Source organism: Macaca nemestrina, chromosome 11 (genome assembly GCF_043159975.1).
Source record: "Macaca nemestrina isolate mMacNem1 chromosome 11, mMacNem.hap1, whole genome shotgun sequence".
In the NCBI taxonomy this organism is placed as follows: Eukaryota; Metazoa; Chordata; class Mammalia; order Primates; family Cercopithecidae; genus Macaca; species Macaca nemestrina.
Window position 1 is genome coordinate 140,455,884 of NC_092135.1, and position 22,959 is coordinate 140,478,842.

Genomic DNA, 22,959 nt, shown 5'->3' on the forward strand with positions numbered 1-22,959 from the left:
GAAAACATCTTTAATGGTCTCTGGGCACGGACAAGTGAGAAGCCACTAAGTGTGTGCAAAGCAGTCTCAGCGGCCGCCTCTCTGGAAACTGGAGCTTTGCTGCGGGCCTGGAGGGGCTGATGAAGAACAAACGTGTGTCCTCCCGGTGCCGAGCCGTGCTTGGTGCCCCAGTGTGTGGTTGGGCCTGGCTTGACTTGCACCTGACATTTTTTAAAGCAAAAATCAGAATCATTTTTCAATCCTAGGTGTTAGAAGCAAACCGCGTGCGCGTGTCTGTACCTTGCAGGCCACACAGATTCCCAGACTTGTCAGGTGCAGACCCAGGTGGCCTGGATCTGCAACCCCCAGTGGCATCACCGTCACCCAATGCTGGTTCCTGGGGAACCCGCCCCAGGACACTCTTCTTAACTTGCGCATTCTTCTGAGACACGTTTCAAACAGAGCAAGGCCCCAAACTGTCAGAAAAGACAAATGTGATTTTAGTGTAAATATCCCACAAACCCCTTGCTCTTGAGCTGCTTGAAGAAACCCTGGCTTATCTCTGGGATGATTCCTTCTCCCGGCTTCGGTGGGCGTTTCTGTGTCTTCCCACGGACTCCTGGAAGAATCACAGGTGCCGTGGTAAGCGGCGGAGACTGTGCGTTCCTGGGTGGCTCAGCCCGAGGTCGCCTCCTTGGACGCCTGTGGCCACCGCTCAGGGCTTCCAAGTCCTCATCTTCCCTCCGCAGCTGGTGCCTCTGGAAGGGTGGGACGATCACAGACTGAGGGATGAGGCCAGGGAACCACATCCTCCTCCTCTGTGCCAGGGCAGGCAGGGCCCAGCTCACGTCCACAGAGGGGGATGAGGCCTGTGGCTCAGGTAGGCAGGGTCCAGCTCGCGTCCACAGATGTGGATGAGGCAGGCAGGGCCTAGCTTGCGTCCAGAGGCAGATGAGGCCTGGGGCTCAGGCAGGCAGGGCCCAGCTCGCGTCCACAGAGGGGGATGAGGCCTGTGGCTCAGGGCGGAGGCACCTGCTCCCGGGACCCAGGGGCACAGACAGAGGCAGGAGAAGCCAGGTCTGGGGCTGCCTAGAGGTATCTGGGGTTCCCCTGCTGAGGCAGCTGTAGCTGTATCAGGAGGGTGAAGCCACCTGCGCACCCTGGGTGTCCCGGTGACTCCACACATGCACATCAGTTTGCCCTGACCCCATATCAGGACTCGCTGGACACAGCCTGGAACGCATAGCACGTCCCACTCTGTTCTGCACAGCCAATCACTGAGCAACATCCAGGTCTACACAGAGGGTGAGGCTCCAGGTGTGCCGCTGTCAGGAGCCCAGCTCTAGGGCACTCACCATCACCAACACATTCCCATCCCACAGATTATTCACTTAGGCCACAGAAAGTGTCGGGGAGGGAGAAAGACAGCAGAAAGCCAGACCATCACCCTGCAGCCCTGAGCAACCAGCAGCGTCTCCTCCATCCCCCTGCCGTTGTTTCTTTGGCCACAGCTATACTAATACATCATTTTCTATCTATAATTTAATGCCAATGGCTGCTGTGTAATCATTACAGAGAAATAGCAGTTGGAGAATGTGTCAGATGACTCACTCAGAATTCTGAGAGGGAGAGAGGAAGAGAGACAGGAAGATAGAGAAACAGAGAGAGAGAGAGTGAAACAGAGACAGAGACAAACAGAGTGACACAGAGAGATAGAGAGAGAGACACGGGGAGACAGAAACCCACAGGGAGAGATAGAGAGAGACACGGGGAGACAGAAACCCACAGAGAGACAGAGACACACACAGAGAAAGAGACAGAGGCAAAGACACAGGGGCAGAGGGAGGGACCCACCCCAGCAGAACACAGGCCATTTTGTGCACGAGGCTGACCTCCAGTGCCACCTGCTCTCTTTCATAATTCAGGTGGAATTTTCCTGCTGGCAGACGCCATACCTGCTTCTGTAGCTTTCAAGAAACTGTAGGGTTCGTGTCCTTTCCAGGGCAGAGTCAACTAAAATCTTTCCTGTGATGACCTCCTCCCAGTTTGTTTTCTGGTTGCATTTGGAAGACATCTGAGAACATTTAAGTTGTAAATGATTCAATAATCCTACTGAATTTTGTTCTGAGTACATACTGGCATATAATTCTTGGAGGCAAAAAGAAAAGTGTCTATTAAATAAAACACTGTTTTTATTCTAAAACTGATGTTTGCTTTAATGAATTTGCTGTCTGTTCTTTTCGAATATATTTTCCCAGAATGTCATAGATGGGTGTATTCATCACAGAAGAACTTGCACCATTGGGAAAACCTAACTTGAGTTTTAAGTAATCAGTGAATCCCGAATAACTCACATCTCAAATTCATAATAGGTGACTTTTAAATGAGGGCTCTGACAGGCTCTTCATGGGAATGGCACAGCTCCCATTTTTATTGCAGAAACTACAGATTCCCCCGAAGTACAGCCTCTCGGGTTCATTCAGGAAAGCAAGAGGAAGCCACATTTCCAGCAGCCTCGGAGCCACAAACCAGGTGTGCGGCAGCGGCAAGCCACGGTTCCCCCACGGACTGAGTTCTGGCCGGTGACACCTGGACAGTGTTGGCCACGTCCTGGGGCAGGTGGGGCTGTGGGGGACATCCCAGGCTGGACAGGGTCAGCCACGTCCCAGGGCAGGTGGGACTGCGGGGGGCCATCGCAGGTACACTAGGAATTTCCTTTCTAGCAGCTGGAAGTCACCCCAGGGAAACACTGCAAAGGAGCTGCTTGCTCCATCCATTGTGCTCCTGGTGCCCGCAGGGGCAGTGGCATCCCTTCACCCTCGCCAGCCCCTGCCTTTGTAGGGGAAGAGAAGAGCCACAGTGGGAGGCTTTAGAGCTGAATGCAGAGGTGAGCAGGGAGAAGGGAAATAGGTGTGAGGGCATAGCCCACCCGTGGTCGGGTGGGGTCCCCACAGGCAGGTCGGGGGGCATCTGGCTGATGTGGTCTCATAGCTGCAGCTTTTCCCTTTGCTAAGGGTGAAGCCACAGGGACGTCCACGTGAGCCAGCCAGCCATGCCCATCCTGGGCCTTCCCTCCAGAAGCAACTCACCAGATAACTAACTAGCTGCTGGTTAGATACTTAGAGGACTGGTTTTCCAGCAGTGGGGGACACACCACTGAAGGCTCAGGTGACTCTGCGAGTGAGACAGGAGGTTGGAAGGACGGGTTTCCCAAGACAAAGGTACCAGACCTCTCTGGTATAACAGGGTGGGCACTGAAGCTGGCCAAACCCACCAGAACCAAGACAGCAGCAGAAGTGACCCTGGGTGCCTTGGCTGCCTGTTATACCTGATTATAATGCAGTCGCGGCCGAGGACATCCACCAGCACCAGCACAGCTGACAGACACCCGGCAACCTCGGGAAGTCACCCTGCATGGTCTAGAAAGGGAGGGACCCTCGGTGAGGGGAAGACTGTGCCCCTTTCCCAGAACACCCGTGAAGGCTGCACCCCTTTCCCGGGACACTCGTGAAGACTGAGCCCCCCGTTCCTGGAATAATCACGGAGGCTGCACCCCTTTCCCAGAATATCCATGAAGGCTGCACCCCTTTCCCGGAATATCCATGAAGGCTGCACCCCTTTCCCAGGACACCCAGAAATCACCCAGCCCCTGTTTAGCATGTGATAAGAAATGAGCATAAACAGCTACCAGCAGGCCTCGTGGCTCCGCCTATGTAGCAGCCTCACAAACTCATTTCTACTCTGCCCTGTCACTGGCTCTTGAATTCTGGCCTGTGATAAGCTGTGTCTAAAGCAAATGCTTATGGAAAGGGAAGTCCTAGTGAACATGTGTGACTCACTGTACAGGCGGATAACCGAAGAACTGTGTGGATGATGTCAGTATCGTGTGTAAGTCACTGTACAGGTAGACAACCGAATAACTGTGTGGAAGATGTTGCTATCGTGTGTGACTCACCATACAGGCAGACAACATAATAACTGTGTGGAAGATGTCGCTATCGTGTGTGATGCACTGAACAGGCAGACAACCAAAGAACTGTGTGGAAGATGTTGGCATCGTGTGTGACACACTGAACAGGCGGACAACCGAAGAACTGTGTGGAAGATGTCGGCATTGTGTGTGACACACTGAACAGGCGGACAACCGAAGAACTGTGTGGAAGATGTTGGCATCGTGTGTGACGCACTGAACAGGCAGATAACGGAAGAACTGTGTGGAAGATGTTGGTATCGTGTGACACACTGTATAGGCGGATAACGGAAGAACTGTGTGGAAGATGTCGGTATCGTGTGTGATGCACTGTATAGGCGGATAACAGAAGAACTGTGTGGAAGATGTCGGTATCGTGCGTGACACACTGTACAGGCGGATAACAGAATAACTGTGTGGAAGATGTTGGTATCATGTGTGACTCCCCGTAAAGGCGGATAACCGAATAACTATAACTGTGTGGAAGATGTCAGTATCGTGCGTGACTCAATGTACAGGTTGATAACCGAATAACTGTGTGGAAGATGTCAGAATCGTGTGTGACTCACTGTAAAGGCAGATAACCAAATAACTATAACTGTGTGGAAGATGTTGGTATTGTGTGTGACTGATGGTAATAGTGAATAACTGAATAACTATAACTGTGTGGAAGATGTGGGTATCATGTGTGACTCACTGTACAGGTGGATAACCAAAGAACTGTGTGGATGATGTCAGTATCGTGTGTAAGTCACTGTATAGGCGGACAACCGAAGAACTGTGTGGAAGATGTCAGCATCGTGTGTGACGCACTGAACAGGCAGACAACCGAAGAACTGTGTGGAAGATGTCGGCATCGTGTGTGACGCACTGAACAGGCGGACAACCGAAGAACTGTGTGGAAGATGTCGGCATCGTGTGTGACACACTGAACAGGCGGACAACCGAAGAACTGTGTGGAAGATGTCGGCATCGTGTGTGATACACTGTACAGGCGGAAAACCGAAGAACTGTGTGGAAGATGTCGGTATCGTGTGTGATGCACTGTACAGGCAGATCACGGAAGAACTGTGTGGAAGATGTCGGTATAGGCAGATCACGGAAGAACCGTGTGGAAGATGTTGGTATTGTGTGTGATGCACTGTACAGGCGGATCACGGAAGATCCGTGTGGAAGATGTCGGTATCGTGTGTGACGCACTATACAGATGGATCACGGAAGAACCGTGTGGAAGATGTCGGTATTGTGTGTGATGCACTGTATAGGCGGATCACGGAAGAACTGTGTGGAAGATGTCAGTATCGTGTGTGACTCACTGTAAAGGTGGACAACAGAATAACTACAACTGTGTGGAAGGTGTCGGTATCGTGTGTGACTCACTGTAAAGGTGGATAACGGAATAACTACAACTGTGTGGAAGATGTCGGTATCGTGTGTGACTCACTGTATAGGCGGATAACCGAATAACTGTGTGGAAGTTGTTGGTATCATGTGTGACTCATTGTGAAGGCGGATAACCGAATAACTATAACTACGTGGAAGATGTCAGTATTATGTGTGACTCCCTGTAAAGGCAGATAACTGAATAACTATAACCATGTGGAAGATGTCGGTATCGTGTGTGACTCACTGTAAAGGTGGATAACCGAATACCTGTGCGAAGAAGTCAGTATTGTGTGTGACTCACTGTAAAGGCGGATAACCAAATAACTATAACTACATGGAAGATATCGGTATTGTGTGTGACTCACAGTAAAGGTGGATAACTGAATTACTATAACTGTGTGGAAGATGTTGATACCATGTGTGACTCAAGGTACAGGTGGATAACCGAATAACTGTGTGGAAGATATCCATATTGTGTGTGACTCACTGTACAGGTGGATAACCAAATAAATGTATGGAAGATGCCAGTAGCACATGTGATTCACGGTAAAGGCGGATAACCAAATAACTGTGGAAGACGTCGGTATCATATGGGACTCACTGTACAAGCAGATAACCAAAAAACTACAACGTTGTAGAAGATGTCAGTATCAGTCAGTATCGTGTGTGACTCACTGTACAGGCTGATAACCGAATAACTGTGTGGATGATGTCGGTATCGTGTGTGACTCACTGTACAGGCAGATAACCGAATAACTGTGTGGAAGATGTCAGTATCGTGTGTGACTCACTGTACAGGCAGAGAACCGAATAACTGTGTGGAAGATGTTGGTATCGTGTGTGACTCACTGTACAGGTGGATAACCGAATAACTGTGTGGAAGTTGTAGGTATCATGTGTGACTCACTGTAAAGGTGGATAAATGAATAACTGTGTGGAAGATGTCGGTATCATGTAAGGTGGATAACCGAATACCTGTGTGGAAGAAGTCAGTATCGTGTGTGACTCACTGTAAAGGCGGATAACCAAATAACTATAACTACATGGAAGATGTCGGTATTGTGTGTGACTCACAGTAAAGGTGGATAACTGAATTACTATAACTGTGTGGAAGATGTCGGTATCGTGTGACTCAAGGTACAGGTGGATAACCGAATAACCGTGTGGAAGATGTCCATATTGTGTGTGACTCACTGTACAGGTGGATAACCAAATAAATGTGTGGAAGATGTCAGTAGTGCATGTGACTCACGGTAAAGGCGGATAACCGAATAACTGTGTGGAAGTAGTTGGTATTGTGTGTGACTCACTGTAAAGGCAGATAACCGAATAACTGTGTGGAAGATGGAGGTATCGTGTGTGACTCACGGTAAAGGTGGATTACCCATAACTGTGGAAGATGTCAGTATCGTGTGTGACTCACTGTAAAGGCAGATGACTGAATAACTGTGTGGAAGATGTTGGTCTTGTATGTGACTCACTGTACAGGCGGATAACCGAACAACTATAACTGTGTGGAAGATGTTGGTATCATGTGTGACTCATGGTAAAGGCAGATAACTGCATTGAATAACTATAACTGTGTGGAAGATGTCGGTATCGTATGTGACTCACTGTAAAGGCAAATAACCGAATAACCGTGTGGAAGATGGCGGTATCATGTATGACTCACAGTAAAGGCAGATAACCGAATAACTGTGGAAGATGTTGGTATCGTGCGTGACTCACTGTAAAGGCAGATAACCGAATAACTGTGTGGAAGATGTTGGTATCATATGGGACTCTGTACGAGTGGATAACCGAAAAACTATAACATTGTGGAAGATGTCAGTATCGTGTGTGACTCACTGTACAGGCTGATAACCGAATAACCGTGTGGAAGATGTCGGTATCGTGTGTGACTCACTGCACAGGTGGATAACCGAATAACTGTGTGGAAGTTGTAGGTATCATGTGCGACTCACTGTAAAGGTGGATAAATGAGTAACTGTGTGGAAGATGTCGGTACCATGTGACTCACTATAAAGGTGGATAACTGAATACCTGTGCGGAAGAAGTCAGTATCGTGTGTGACTCACTGTAAAGGCAGAAGTCGGTATCGTGTGTGACTCACTGTACAGGCGGATAAATGAATAACTGTGTGGATGATGTTGGTATTGTGTGCGACTCACTGTAAAGGCGGATAACTGAATAACTCTGTGGAAAAGTCAGTATCGTGTGTGACTCACTGTAAAGGTGGATAACTGAATAACTATAACTATGTGGTAGATGTCGGTATTGTGTGTGACTCACGGTAAAGGTGGATAACTGAATAACTATAACTGTGGAAGATGTCGGTATTATGTGTGACTCACTGTAAAGGCGGATAACCGAATAACTGTGGAAGATGTCGGTATCATATGGGACTCACTGTACAAGCAGATAACCAAAAAACTACAACGTTGTGGAAGATGTCAGTATCAGTCAGTATCGTGTGTGACTCACTGTACAGGCTGATAACCGAATAACTGTGTGGATGATGTCAGTATTGTGTGTGACTCACTGTACAGGCAGATAACCAAATAACTGTGTGGAAGATATTGGTATTGTGTGTGATTCATTGTACAGGCAGAGAACTGAATAACTGTGTGGAAGATGTCTGTATCGTGTGTGACTCACTGTACAGGGGGATAACCAAATAACTGTGTGGAAGATGTCAGTATCACATGTGACTCACTGTAGAAGTGGATAACCAAATAACTGTGTGAAAGATGTTGGTATCGTGTGTGACTCATTGTAAAGGTGGAAGTTGGTATCATGTGTGACTCACTGTACAGGTGGATAAACGAATAACTGTGTGGATGATGTCGGTATCGTGTGCAACTCACTGTACAGGCAGACAACCAAATAACTGTGTGGAAGATGTCGGTATCATGTGTGACTCACTGTAAAGCCACATATCTGAATAACTGTGTGGAAGATGTTGGTATCATGTGTGACTCACTTTAAAGGCAGATAATGGAATAACTATAACTGTGTGGAAGATGTCGGTATCATATGTGACTCATGGTAAAGGCAGATAACCGAATAACTATAACTGTGTGGAAGATGTCAGTATCATGTGTGACTCACTGTAAAGGCAGATAACTGAATAACTGTGTGGAAGTTGTCGGTATCATGTGTGACTCATTGTAAAGGCAGGAGTCAGTATCGTGTGTGACTCACTGTAAGGTGGATAACCGAATAACTGTGTGGAAGATGTCAGTATTTTGTGTGACTCACTGTAAAGGCAGATAACTGAATAACTGTGTGGAAGTTGTCGGTATCATGTGTGACTCATTGTAAAGGCAGAAGTCGGTATCGTGTGTGACTCACTGTACAGGCAGATAACTGAATAACTGTGTGGAAGATGTCAGTATCGTGTGTGACTCACTGTAAGGCGGATAACCGAATAACTGTGTGGAAGATGTCAGTATCGTGTGTGACTCACTGTACAGGCGGATAACTGAATAACTGTGTGGAAGATGTCGGTATCGTGTGTGACTCACTGTAAGGTGGATAACCGAATAACTGTGTGGAAGATGTCGGTATTTTGTGTGACTCACTGTAAAGGTGGATAACCGAATAACTGTGTGGAAGATGTTGGTATTGTGTGTGACTCACCGTACAGGTGGATAACCGAATAACGGTGTGGACAATGTTGGCAGGTATCATGTGTGACTCACCGTAAAGGCGGATAACCTTTCTGTGTTGAAGGTGTAGGTATTGTGTGTGACTCACTGTAAATGCAGATAACTGAGTAATTGTGTTGAACATGTCAGTATCGTGTGTGACTTACTATAAAGGCGGATAACCGAATAACTCTGTGGAAGATGTCGGTATCCTGTGTGATTCACTGTAAAGGTAGATAACCGAATAATTGTGTTGAAGATGTCGGGATTGTGTGTGACTTACTGTAAAGGCAGATAACTGAATGATTGTGTTGAAGATGTCGGTATTGTGTGCGTCTCACTGTAAACGCAGATAACTGAATAATCATGTGGAAGTTATAAGTATCAGCCCTGTCTTATTTTAAATGAGGATCATAGTATAACATTAACACTAATAATTATCAGCTAGAGAGATTTTGCTTCTGTAAAAGTAAAAATATCTATCGTTAAAAGAAAATTGAAAAGAGAAGACATTTAGATTAGAAAGTAAAATGGTAATTATAGCTCAGCTGATATTATGTATGGAGAAATTATTCCAGCATAACTTGTTAATATCCTTTTAAAATATAAATAAAGCAGAACAACAAAAGGCGGAAAAGAACCGAACGCATCAGAACCGAACATGCAGGTTCATCGAAAGACGGTGTCGGCCACTAAGAAGCCACTCATGGAACAGGAAAAAACCCAAGCAAATAGAACCGAACTCGCCGGTGCATCAAAAGATAGTGTCAGCCACTGAAAGTCCACTCACCGAACAGGAGAAAACCCAGGCAAATAGAACCAAACACACAGGTGCATCAAAAGAAGGTGTCAGCAACTGAGAGGCCACTCACTGAGCAGGAGAAAACCCAGGCAAATAGAACCGAACACATGGGTGCATCGAAAGATGGTGTCAGCAACAAACACGCCACTCATGGAACAGAAGAAAACCCAGGCAAATAGAACCAAACATGCAGGTGCATCAAAAGACGGTGTCAGCAGGCCAGGTACGGTGGCTCACGCCTGTAAGCCCAGCACTTTGGGAGACCAAGGCAGGTGGATCATGAGGTCAGGAGATCGAGACCATCCTGGCTAAGACAGTGAAATACCGTCTCTACTAATTAATATAAAAAATTAGCTGGGCGTGGTGGCGGGTGCCTGTAGTCCCAGTTACTCGGGAGGCTGAGGCAGGAGAATGGCATGAACCTGGGAGGCATGAACCTGGGAGGCAGAGCTTGCAGTGAGCCGAGATGGCACCACTGCACTCCAGCCTGGGTGAAAGAGGGTGTCAGCAACCAAGAGGCCACTCATGGAATGGGAGAAAACCCAGCAAATAGAACTGAATACACGGGTGCATCGAAAGATGGTGTCAGCAACCGAGACACCACTCATGGAACAGGAGAAAACCCGGCAAATAACACAGATGACAGAGGGTTAATATCCACAATACAGAATGAGCTCCCACAGCTAAACAACAGCAGTAAAAATGATCTGATTTTAACAGTTGACAAGGGACCTGAATAGACATTTCTCCAAAGAAGACACACGGAGGCTCCACCGGCAAGTGGCACGCTCGGCATCACTCACTGTCCAGAGACGCAGCTCAGAGCCACAGTGAGACAACACCTCACCCCCAACAGTGCCGCTGCTACTAACCAACACACGCCACCCCCAGTGTCGGTACAGCAGGGCGGCGGTGAGAACTCTCCTGCGTGGCTGGGGATGTGAAATGATGCAGCCACTATGGAAAACAGTACGGCGTTTCCTCAAAAGATGAAAACATGGTTCTACCACATAATCCAACAATGCTGCTTCTGGATATGTATGCAAAATAATTGAAAGCAGCTTGTAAAGAGATGCTTGTACACCCATGTTCACAGCAGTATTATTCATAATAGTGAAAACATGGGAACAACCAAGAGTCCCTCAATGGGTGAACGGACAAACAAAATGTGGTCTATCCATACAACAGAGTGATTTACCCTTCAAAAGGACATTCTGACACATGTACGATGTGGTGAAACCTGAGGGTGTGGTGCTAAGTGGAGGAAGCTAATCATAAAAGACAAATACTGTCTGATTCCACTTCTATGAGGTCCCTAGAGTCGTCAAAGTCACAGAGACGGTGAGTGGGATGGAGGTGCCGGGGGTGGAGGGGTTGGATAGGGAGTGAGTGTTTAATGGGGACAGTCTCGGTTTGGGAAGATGAGAAAGTCCTGGAGATGAATGGTGTCCATGTTTGCACAACAATATGACACTTAGGTCACTGAATTACACACTTGAAAACGAATAAAATGGTAATTTTTTTGTTATATATATAGTGCCACAATTTTTAAAAGCCAAACAATACATGGCATCTGCTTATAATTACAGGGGCCTCACAGGAATACTGGACAGATGAGGGCCACGATGACAGTGCAGTCACACTCTTTGCAGTTGGTGCATCCCTCTCAGTGTGGCCTGGGCTTGGTCCTGATGCTGTTTCCCCTGAGGAGTCAGCAGGAAGAGGGATGCCGAGAGCACAGCTGGAACAGGAAGTTGAGAATTCCCACAGAGTCTCCAGCTCCCCTTTGTTCTTTTTAAATTGTGCCAACAACCCAATCTTAATATAATTAGTGCTGACGTGCATCCCGCAGTGGTGGCCTGTCTTTGAAGTTACTACTCGATTTGTAACTAGAGTCACAGCTGGTCTGGCATCTGTTCCCAGGACGGGGGTGGCTGACCCCTCATTCATGTCCCCTCCCTCTGCTTTGGCCAGGGTAGTCCCAGTCCTGACTTATCCCAGGGCCAACCCAGCCCACATCCTCCATCCACGGAGGACACAGAGCCGGGGTCCGGGAGGTCCATGCAGGGGACGTGGTTGACCCATTAGAGCCGCTCCTGGGCTCTCTGGCTCATCTGTGCTGGTCACGGGAGCTTCGCCGAGAACCTCTGTTTTCCCTTCTTGTCAGGGTGTCCCCAAAGAGGAAATGCAGAGCTGCCCGAGTGTGGCACGGAGCTCGCGGCCTCCTCCAGTCCCTGTTGCCTTCAGCTGGTGTTTTAAGTGAAGGCTGATGCCCTGCCCTGGCCACAGCCCCTCACATGAGCTCCCCTTAACATCCACTCACAAACATCCACCACCCGCGCCCTCGGTTCTGTGGTGGCCGCTGTTTGTAAACAATGGTCACCAGTGTCTCCTTTACTGGGGCCTCACTCCAGCCACAAAACTGAACATTTTAAACCACTCTCCAGGCTCAGCAACGTTAAACTAATGTGTCTGGGATACTTCAGTAACTACGTAATGAAAGATATGCAGAAAATCGCATGTCTTGTTAAAAGTCACAAGCTAGGCAAACAAAAACATTTTGCCCCAAAGAAGCACAGGTGTGTGACAGTTTAGGGACCAGAGATACAAGGTCATTGAATCTCAAGGCAGTCTCTGCCCAAAAACCTACTGAATGTGGCCGTGGGACAGAGGACAGAGTCCACAGAACGGTTGTCCACAGGGAGACGGGTCCATCCGTGTCTTTCAGAAGTTCAGGCCAAAGAATTTGGGGTCAGGCTGTGCTCACTGGGTTCATGTGAAGCGATGTGGCCCCAACACCACCCTCCACATGACTGTGCGAAACACAGGCTGGTTACACACGATCCCGCCCATGGTTTTAGTAGAAACCCCAGGCTTTCCTCCAACCTCCACATGACGGCACAAAACACAGGTTGGTTACACGTGATCCTGCCCATGGTTTTAGTAGAAACCCCGGGTTTTCTTCCCGTTTCCCACTACGCCATGGAACTGTTTTACTATTACATACTTACTAAACTGTGCATGTTTTGTGCATCTCAAAATGCAGGAAACCTTGGCCAGGAAATCCTGGAGCTGCTTTTTCTCTACCAGAGCCAAGCCCTCCAGGGCTCCCTGGGGACATTCCTGCAAGCCAGGCCCTAGGAGCCAGTGATGCCAGGAAGGGACCCACCGAGATGCTGTCCTCCCGTCAGGAACCTACTGAGATGCTCTTGTCCCACCAGGGACCTACCAAGACGCTGTCCTCCTGCCAGGGACCTACTGAGACACTGTCCTCCCACCACGGACCTACGGAGATGCTGTCCTCCCACCAGGACCTACAGAGACGCTGTCCTCCCACCAGGACCTACAGAGATGCTGTCCTCCCACTGGGGACCCACCGAGACGCTGTCCTCCCACCAGGACCCATCGAGATGCTGTCCTCCCACTGGGGACCCACCGAGACACTGTCCTCCCACCAGGACCCATCGAGACGCTGTCCTCCCACTGGGGACCCACCAAGACACTGTCCTCCCACCAGGGACCTACTGAGATGCTGTCCTTCCACCAGGACCCACCGAGACACTGTCCTCCCACCAGGGACCTACGGACATGCTGTCCTCCCACCAGGACCCATCGAGATACTGTCCTCCCACCAGGACCCATCGAGACGCTGTCCTCCCACCAGGACCTACGGAGATGCTGTCCTCTCACCAGGACCCATAGAGATGCTGTCCTCCCACCACGACCCATAGAGATGCTGTCCTCCCACCACGACCCACTGAGACGCTGTCCTCCCACCAGGGACCTACTGAGATGCTGTCCTCCCGCCGGTACTGCTTCCAGTTCCTGCCGCTGTCGCTGAACATCAGGATGTAGCTGGTCACCCAGTCGGAGCTCCCGTACCCGCCCTGCGTCGCCACCGCCGTGATCTCCACCCTCTCTCCAAGGTCGATCTGCAGCCATTGGTTCTTATTTGATACGAGTGGGGTCCAGCCCCCAGCTCCTGTTTGTGGAGAAAGACACACGAAGAAAACGGGAAAGAGGAGAAACTATTAAAATCCATCTTAACTGGGCGAACCCTCAGTACAAACACACCCCTATGCTGCTTTTAAGAAAATTCCTTTTCTGAAATGTAGAAAAAATGACCTCATGGTTATACGTCTCATATTAAAGGACAGAACCCGAATTATTTGTGTTCTAGGTTGGGTGGCCTCCTCCTACCGAAGTCCAGGTGCCCACTGAGGGGTCTGGGTGCTCGGTGTGACGTCCTCCCGGGCCTGGCCGACTCGCTGGCTGCTGCTTGGCCTTTAGACATCACAACTGGATACAGGGTGCCATGAACGGAGGATGGCGCAGGACGTCTGCCTCAGACACCCCTGCCTGAGCTGTGACCAGCACTGGAGATGCAGAGACCTTAAGACCCGGCCCAGCCTCCAGCAGCTCGCAGGCTCGGGAAGCTGGCATTTAAGGCAGGAGGAGGAGCTCGGGGGTGCAGGCTGCCTGTGAGTCCCTGCAAGGCCCGATGAGGAAAGGAGCTTGAGGAATGCCCCTGGGAGGGGCAAGCATCCCACGTCCCCAGAGGACAGAGAGTCACTGAGAATGAAGGAGGTTGAGCCACAGACCTGCACAGATGCCCTTGAGAGGTGGAGCCGGGGCCAGCGTCACTGAGGCCCACAGGGCAGGGAGCAAGCCCAGGAGGCAGAGCCCACCCATTCACAGCCAGACCCCAGGGCAGAGGCCTGACTTACAGTCCAGTCTCCCAAACACAGAGTTCCTGGGGGAGAAGAAGGGGGATGGTGGAGAAGGGGAGCAAAGGAAAACAGGATGACTTTGGGACTGCAAGACAGAAGCGGACCCCACAGCTGAGGTGCAGACCCTCCCGCTGAGAACAGCAGCACAGAAGCCCCCGGCACTGCGGGACTGGAGGAGCTGGGCGCCATCAGGCCAGAGCCTTCTATGTCACCCACCGTCACCAAAGAGAGGGAGAAAGACAATTTACACAGAGCTGTGTCGGGAAACCAGGGGGCAAATGTTCACCAAAGCCGAATGAAGAAAGCTCCCCAAAAACAGCCACGAGGCAGAGAAACATGTAAGTCAACACCCCTGAGAAATTAGACATCCTCAAGCCAGCCTTGGAAGATCTGAAAAGCCACCTTGAATCAGAAATGTAGAAATGTAAGATATGGGCGAAAAACAGAGTAATAAAAATAATTGATTTAACTCAGGAAATAAATGGAAGAAAAAGACAAAGTTATCTTAGAAATAAAGAACACGTACCACACAATAATAATCTTCCGTGTGAGTTATAAGAACTCTTTGCATAATGAAGGAGCACCTCATAGAACAGCTTGACTCCAACCTGAGCCCCACCAGCCGCCAGCAGGGACATGGAACAGAAACGCTCGTTCCTGCTGGGGGGAATGCAAATGGCCCAGCTGCTGCGGGAGATGGTGTGGGGGCTTCCTACAAAACTGTGGTACGTCAGACACTGCAGAGAATCCAGCACTGGAAAGAGCTGGACCACGAGCCACGCACACTGTGGAGAGCTTCAGCGCACATTCGTAGTGAAAGCAGCCCCTGTGAAAAGACCCCAACCTATGGTTCCAACTGCAGGACCTTTGGGAAAAGGCAAAACTCTGAAGACAGTGAAAGAAATCCATGGTTCGAGGTTGTGGGAAGGGAGGGGTGAACCGCTGGAGCACAGAGAATCTTAGGTGGCACTGTGGTAGGGGGCACACCTCTGCGTGGCACTGTGTTAGGGGGCACACCTCTGCATGGCACACGTCATTACACATTTTCAAAACCTCTGGAATGTGCACCAAGTGTTAACCCTGATGTAAACCATGGACATTAGTTAATGATAATTTATCAGTATTGTTTCATCAGCTATGGCAAATGCACCACACTAATGCACGGTATCAGTAACAGGACCATGTGTGCCTCTGAGGGGGTTCTACGTCTATATGGGAGCTCTCTGCACCACACCAATGCAAGGTATTAATAACAGGACCATGTGTGTCTCAGAGGGGGTCGAACGTCTATATGGGAGCTCTCTGCACCACACCAATGCAAGGTATTAATAACAGGACCATGTGTGTCTCAGAGGGGGTCGAACGTCTATATGGGAGCTCTCTGCACCACACCAGTGCAAGGTATTAATAACAGGACCATGTGTGTCTCAGAGGGGGTCATACGTCTATATGGGAGCTCTCTGCACCACACCAATGCAAGGTATTAATAACAGGATCATGTGTGTCTCAGAGGGGGTCATACGTCTATATGGGAGCTCTCTGCACCACACCAATGCAAGGTATTAATAACAGGACCATGTGTGTCTCAGAGGGGGTCGAACGTCTATATGGGAGCTCTCTGCACCACACCAGTGCAAGGTATTAATAACAGGACCATGTGTGTCTCAGAGGGGGTCGAACGTCTATATGGGATCTCTCTGCACCACACCAGTGCAAGGTATTAATAACAGGACCATGTGCGTCTCAGAGGGGGTCATACGTCTGTATGGGAGCTCTCTGTATTTTCTGCTCAGTTTTACTGTAGACCTAAAAGTGCTCTTAAAATAATACATTTAAAGGTGCCTGAGGAAAATAGACTCAAATCTCAAATGGAAATGTGATAGGGGACATCAAAGAAAGGCAGAAAAACTACCAAGAGAATGTAAATGACAAAACAGAGTGTCAGGGAAAGTGGTGGTGACAGGAGGCAGGAAGAGGAGGACTCAGGCCCACATCATCGGATGCCTGAGAAGAATGAAGCGTGTGTGGAGGCAGGAAGAGGAGGACTTGGGCCCACATCATCGGATGCCTGAGAGGAACGAAAAGTGTACAGGAACTAATGTTTAAAAGTAAAATCTATGAAAAGCTTTTCAGAAATAGAGGCCCCATCAGACAGTACCACAAACCTCTAAAATCACGAAAGTGTGGTTCATAAACAGAAATTCCAGAAATAGACCCAAATATGGTGAAAATTTAGTCCATGACAGAGGGGAGTCTCTAAGCTCCGGGATGAAGATGGTCATTTTCTTAACGGATCCTGGGACTACTGGGCAGCTGTTTGGAAAAGGACAGAATTAAGTTTCCATCTCACATTGTACATAAGAATTAACTCCCAATGGACCAGGGATCTCCATATTTAAACAGGAAACCACATAACTACTCGAAGAAAACAATGAGTAAATACTTTAACGTTGGTTCAGAGAAAGTTTGACTATGACTCAAAATCTGGAGGTAACAAAGGAAAAAGACTGATAAATTTGACAAATAAACCACTTTAAATGCATGACCAAAACAACAAGTCAAGGGCAACTAACAGAGAAACTACTTGTCACGTACATTGCACATTCTGTCATGTGGAAGGGTGGGTTGAATGAACAGGTGAATTCACATCACAGGGCGCTGTGTGGCTTGAGGAAGGAGGAGGGTCCCTGTGAGGAGAAGCAGACGGGTTTCCAGGGTGGACTATCCAGTGAGAGAGAAGCCCTAAGAACATCTGTCTCCAGTGCTCCCACACGAGAGAAGGAAGGGGAACAGGATCACACACAGCTGCTGCCTGATCACTAATTGAACCAGACGCCTTAGAAACCGGTTCCTGCACCGTGGGGGTACCAGGGAGTGGGAAGGGGTGTCAGGACAGGGAGAGGCTGAGCATTTTTGCTGAGTCTCTTTTCTGATAGCTTTGATTTGAAGAACAATCGTGATGTTCCCCATCCCTCCATCTGCTCCAGAAACGAGTGACTGTGACCCACCAGGACCTTAGCTGGGGGTAAGCTGGGATGGACGATGGTCACAGACAAATGAGTCTCACACACTGCAGAGGGAAAGATCCTGGAGGGCAGGGAGATGCAACCGACCCAGGCACCCCGGAAACAGCCTTGACTGGGCGCAGACACTGCAATCTAGTGAGTAAAGGTACTTATCGTAGCATGTGGGTTTGCAATTCTGAAACTAGAATCAAACAATATGTAAATATAAACAAGGAGAGACATCTTTTCACTCCTGAAGACAATGAACAACTCAGGCTAAAATAAACCCTGTGTTGTTGGACTGGAATCAATGAGACCTGGGGTCCTTGGAGAACTGACGGGTGCCAGGGCTGAGGCAGGGAAAATCCAGGACCTGCTTAGAGTATCTTGTGTTCCGGGAACCAGGGACGTGCCCCCAGAGAGGGTGTGTGTTTGTCAAAAGAACACAACGAAGAGCCTGTCCAGCCTGAAGGAGCTTCCAAGGGCCAGCGTGGGACAACTGAGGCAACAATATTTTTTAAAACGTATTTTGTGCTATAGCGTATAAATACTCATGAGTCCATACTGATATAAGTAAATAATCAAATAAACGCATGTGCAGAGTGGAAGGGCCAGCTCCTTCTCACTGGAGAAGCCCACCAGTGATTCAACACAGAGCCACGGTTAAACTCCAGTAATGAAGGGGCAGGGAGGTCCCCCGATGGATGTGGAAGCTGCTGGGTGGAAGATGGAGAGAAGCAGCATTCGCATCTCTGAGAAGTCCACAGGTGAGTTAACAGCGTCAAGGTTAAACTCCACAGTAGCCAGGGGACAGGGAGGTCCCCCGATGAATGTGGAAGCCGGTGGGTGGAAGATGGAGAGAAGCAGCATGGGCATCTCTGAGAAGCCAGCCAGTGAGTCAACAAAGAGTCACGGTTAAACTCCACCATAGCGAGGGTGCAGGGAGGTCCCACGATGGATGTGGAAGCTGCTGGGTGGAAGATGGAGAGAAGCAGCATTCGCATCTCCGAGAAGAGCAGCTCCCCAAGATGCTCATCACCATCGAAGGACCCCGGTCCATGTCCCCACTGACAGACGACCCCACCTCAGGACGCCGCGACTGGACACTTGGGAGGCACAGCTGGGCTCCTGAGGGGCTCCCGCCAAAATTCCACAGCCTCACCCCAGTCAGGAGAACACACGGTGCAAATGAAACCCAGGCCGATTCTGCAAAACAGCTGAACAGCTGCACAGCAAGAAGCGTGTAAGTCACAAAAGACAAGGGGAGACGCTGAATTCTGGAGGATGGGAGGAGACGAGGGGGAATATGGAACGAATCATGTGGGATCCTGGACGGACTCAGGGAGGCGCTTGCGGGAAAAACCGGAAGTGGCTGCGTAGGGGCCGCCCTTGCTCTGCGCAGTCGCACCAGCGCCGGCGCCCAACCCGGCAGCGCCAGGCGCCAGCCAGTCAGCCAGGGGCGCGCGAGCCCGCGCTCTGCGGCGGTCCTGTGAGTCTCTCGTCGGTGTAAAATAAAACGTTTGGAGAGCGTGGGATGAAAAGGGAGAAAGCTGTAAGGACTCTGCACTGTGCATTTTAGGAAGGGGGACGCATCGCCACCATCGAAGGCAGCAGAGTGAAGAAAAGCAAAACGGACGCTGGGCCAGGAGAGGAGGCCTTGCTGCCCACGGCGACGCCCTGCTGCCCACGGCAACGTCCTGCCTCCCACGGTGACGCCCTGCTGCCCACAGTGACGCCCTGCTGCCCACGGCGACGCCCTGCTGCCCACAGTGATGCCCTGCTGCCCACGGCGACGCCCTGCTGCCCACAGTGATGCCCTGCTGCCCACGGCGACGCCCTGCTGCCCACAGTGATGCCCTGCTACCCACGGCGACGCCCTGCTGCCCGCAGCGCCACAGCCAAGGCATTTGTGTCTGTGAGACACAGCATCACCCTCCCGAGTGTCCTGTATAATAAGATTTTATAACTAACCTTTGAGACTTACTGCACAGCAGGACTTTTTAAGCCGGGTGGTGCCCGAGTAAAGTCTGTGGCTCACCAGCTCGGCCTGAGCAGCTTTTGAAAGTTGCTTCTGTTCTGTCCTCACTGCCCAGCTGCCCTGAAATTCAGAGACGCCCCTGCTTACAGATGAGCTCTCACCACGTGAGGGTCACCTTCTAGAGTGTGTGAAGTCCCAGGTAGTGATGAAAACATCATCCTCCCATCATGACTTGAATAATAAATCATACAACGATGAGGGTCAGATGAGACCTCATCTGCTGAGATGAGACCGCTGCTGAGTCTTTTTCGATAGCTCTGACGTGAAGAACAGTAGTGATGTTCCCCATCCCTCCATCTGCTCCAGAATGAGCGAAAGGAATGGCTACTCCAAGGGCTCCTAGTAAGGAGTGAGCTCACAGAGGGCCTGCTGAGTTCTGCATTAAAAATATCCCTATAACCAGGCATGGTGGCATGGCCCTGTGGTCCCAGCCACCCAGGAGGCTGAGGCGGGAGGCTCACTTGAGCCCAGAAGTTCAAGTCCAGCCTAGGCAGCATAACAAGATGCTGTCTCTAAAACAATAAAAAATAAATAAAAATAAAAATCCCTAAAAGGCCACAGGTGCAGCAGCTCTTTCCTTTGTTGCCTGCCATTTTCAGTCTGTGAGGCGCTGAAGTTGCTAACACCACATCATGTGCTTTTCAATGACTAAAGGAGTGGACACCTCCATTGTGTGCAGAGGGATCTTCCAGAAATTTCTGTGTACACCATCTTAACTCCTCGGCATTTCTAGAATGACTCCTCAAAAAGTTAAACACAGAATGACCATATGGGCCAGCAACTTCACTCCTCAGTATATGCTCAAGGGAGCTGAACACAGGTTCCTGAACAGATGTCTCCACACGAATGTCACAGAAACATTACCCACAACAGCCAGGACATGGAAGCAACCTCAGTGTCCACCCCCGAAGGACAGAGAAGCAGGTGGGGGTCTGTTCCTACAACTCAGTCTGGCGCACTGAGGGATGAAGTGCTAACCCAGGTCCCCCACAGACGAACCTGGAACACAGGACACAAAGGGAAAGGTGCCAGGCACAGAAGCTCTTATGCTGGGTGACTCTTCTTATATGAAGTATCCAGAACAGCTAAATCCAGAGACAGAAAGAGTGGTGGGTGCAGGGGTGGGAGCGGGTGGGAAGCGCCTGCTGCAGGGTGCAAGATTTCCTTCTAGGGTGAGAAACATGTTGTGGAACTGGACAGAGGTGGCAGTTTGCACAGCACGGAGGGTGCTAAATGCTACTCAGTCTTGTAACTTAAAATGGTCAATTTTATGTTGTATGCATATAAAAGTATCTAGAGGACAACTTATCATCCCTCATTTACAGATGAGATGATGGATTCAGAGATGGAGCAAATTTGACCAATTTCCTGCAGTTAGTGGTTGTGTTGTTTTAAAATTTTGAGCATGTTATTTTAAAAGCTAGACTTTGTCCACTTAGCCAACTTCGTAATTATATAATGATACTCCTGCCACTCCTAGTGGTGCCTTCTATTCCAAATGTATATGTAAATACTTCATCAATTACGCCTGCTATCTGGCTGTAAGTGGTGTGGCCAGATGTCTTTATGAAGTGAGTTCCTGTCTGGTTTCTGCTCTGTGTCTGCCTCAGTAGGGAAACGCTCCCAGCAGGAGGGGCTCTGACATTGCCGGGGGGTCACGGGGGACCTTCAGGATGGTGAGCACAAAGTTCCCTGGGAAGTGGGTGCCGGAAGGTGAAACTGCAGACCCAGCCTCCTTGGAAATGATGATAGATGATGGACAAATAGATGATTGATGGATGGATAGATAGATAGATAGATAGATAGATAGATAGATAGATAGATAGATAGACTGAGGGACAGACTGATAGACACATAGATACATAGACAGCCAGATACTGGCCTACCTGGTCACCTTTCTGAGAGCCCAGTGACGTGCATCATTTGAAACCATTGCCAGCACTAATGAGCTTGGGGATAAGGGAGGAGCCGAGTTGGGTCCCCCAAGGTGCACCCAGTGTCCCCCGGGACACCACAAGGCCTCTGGGTCTCCTCCCCACAGTGGCTGTCCTGTGGGCAGGTGCATGCTGCTGGTCCTATCCACACCCCAACCCAGCCCACAACAGAGGAAGAGCCACCCACGGGAGATCCAGGCTGCTACAGCTCCTCTCAGTTCTCAGTGCTTATGTTTTAAATCCAACATGTGTTTTCTGATTTGGACAACATTGCAACAGAATTTCACTAATGATTTGCCTTAGGAATGAAGCATGAATGACCTGCAGAGCCCCAGGGAGTTCAGGATGGGGCAAAAACAGTTATAAGAGAACCTGGGCAAGGGTGTTTATGTGCCATGAAATCTGGGGTAAGCAGCTCACACTGAGAAAATCACATTTGTTCATGCAGAAGACCAAAGACCAACACCACTCCCCAAGTAATGGACAGAAGGTAGGTCCCTGCACCCTCCCTCAGAGTCTGAGCCCCCTGCCCTTTCTCTTGGTGATTTGGAGGGACACCTGCCATTTCCCTCTGGCCCACTCAGGATGGTGGTGGCAGGACCCCTCCCCCCTCCCAGGATGAGCCAGTCGTGGCTTTCCTGTGGCAGCATTTCCCGGGGAAAGGGACCTGAGCCACTCTAAGGAGACTGGCTCCATTGGACAAGCACATTCTTTGCCAGGTATGTGTGTGGTGAGTGTTTTCTCCAAGTCCATGGCTTCACTTTTCCCTTTGCCAATGGTGGCTATCAAAGAGAAGAAGGTCTATTTCATTAAGTCTGCTCTGCTTTGAGTGTGAGTCCCAGAGTTCATGTGAGGGAAACTTAATTCCAAATGCAACAGCGTTGGGAGGTGGGGCCTTTGCAGGGTGAATCTGAGCCCTCATGAATGGATTCCTGCTGCTATCACAGGAGTGAGGTAGTTATCACAGGAGCAGGTTAGTTATCAGTGGAGTAGGTTTGTTATCATGGGAGTGGGTTAGTTATCCTGAGAGTGGGTTAGTTATCACAGGAGCAGGTTAGTTATCAGTGGAGTAGGTTTGTTATCATGGGAGTGGGTTAGTTATCCTGAGAGTGGGTTAGTTATCACAGGAGCAGGTTAGTTATCAGTGGAGTAGGTTTGTTATCATGGGAGTGGGTTAGTTATCCTAAGACTGGGTTAGTTATCCTGAGAGTGGGTTAGTTATCCTGAGAGTGGGTTAGTTATCACAGGAGCAGGTTAGTTACCAGGGAAGTAGGTTCGTTATCATGGGAGTGGGTTAGTTATCCTGAGAGTGGATTAATTATCACAGGAGTAGGTTAGTTATCCTGAGAGTAGGTTAGTTATCATGGGAGTGGGCTAGTTATCCTTAAAATGGGTTAGTTATAATGGGGGCAGGTTAGTTATCCTGAGAGTGGGTTAGTTATCATGGGAGTGAGGAGCCTGGTCC

At 49.5% G+C, this 22,959-nt stretch overlaps 1 protein-coding gene across 4 annotated transcripts in view; it reads right to left on the reverse strand.

Moving 5' to 3' along the window:
• Nucleotides 1–22,959, reverse strand: part of LOC105473739 (contactin-associated protein-like 4) — a 207,606-nt gene that overhangs the window by 124,187 nt on the left and 60,460 nt on the right. For 3 of the 4 annotated variants that reach the window (XM_024790372.2, XM_024790371.2, XM_024790373.2), the window contains exon 3: nt 13,576–13,769. In XM_024790372.2, coding sequence (XP_024646140.2) covers nt 13,576–13,769 — 194 coding nt within the window. Of the gene's footprint in view, nt 1–13,312; nt 13,465–13,575; nt 13,770–22,959 lie in introns of those variants that run through there. The other variant, XM_071073796.1, reaches the window with a different exon arrangement.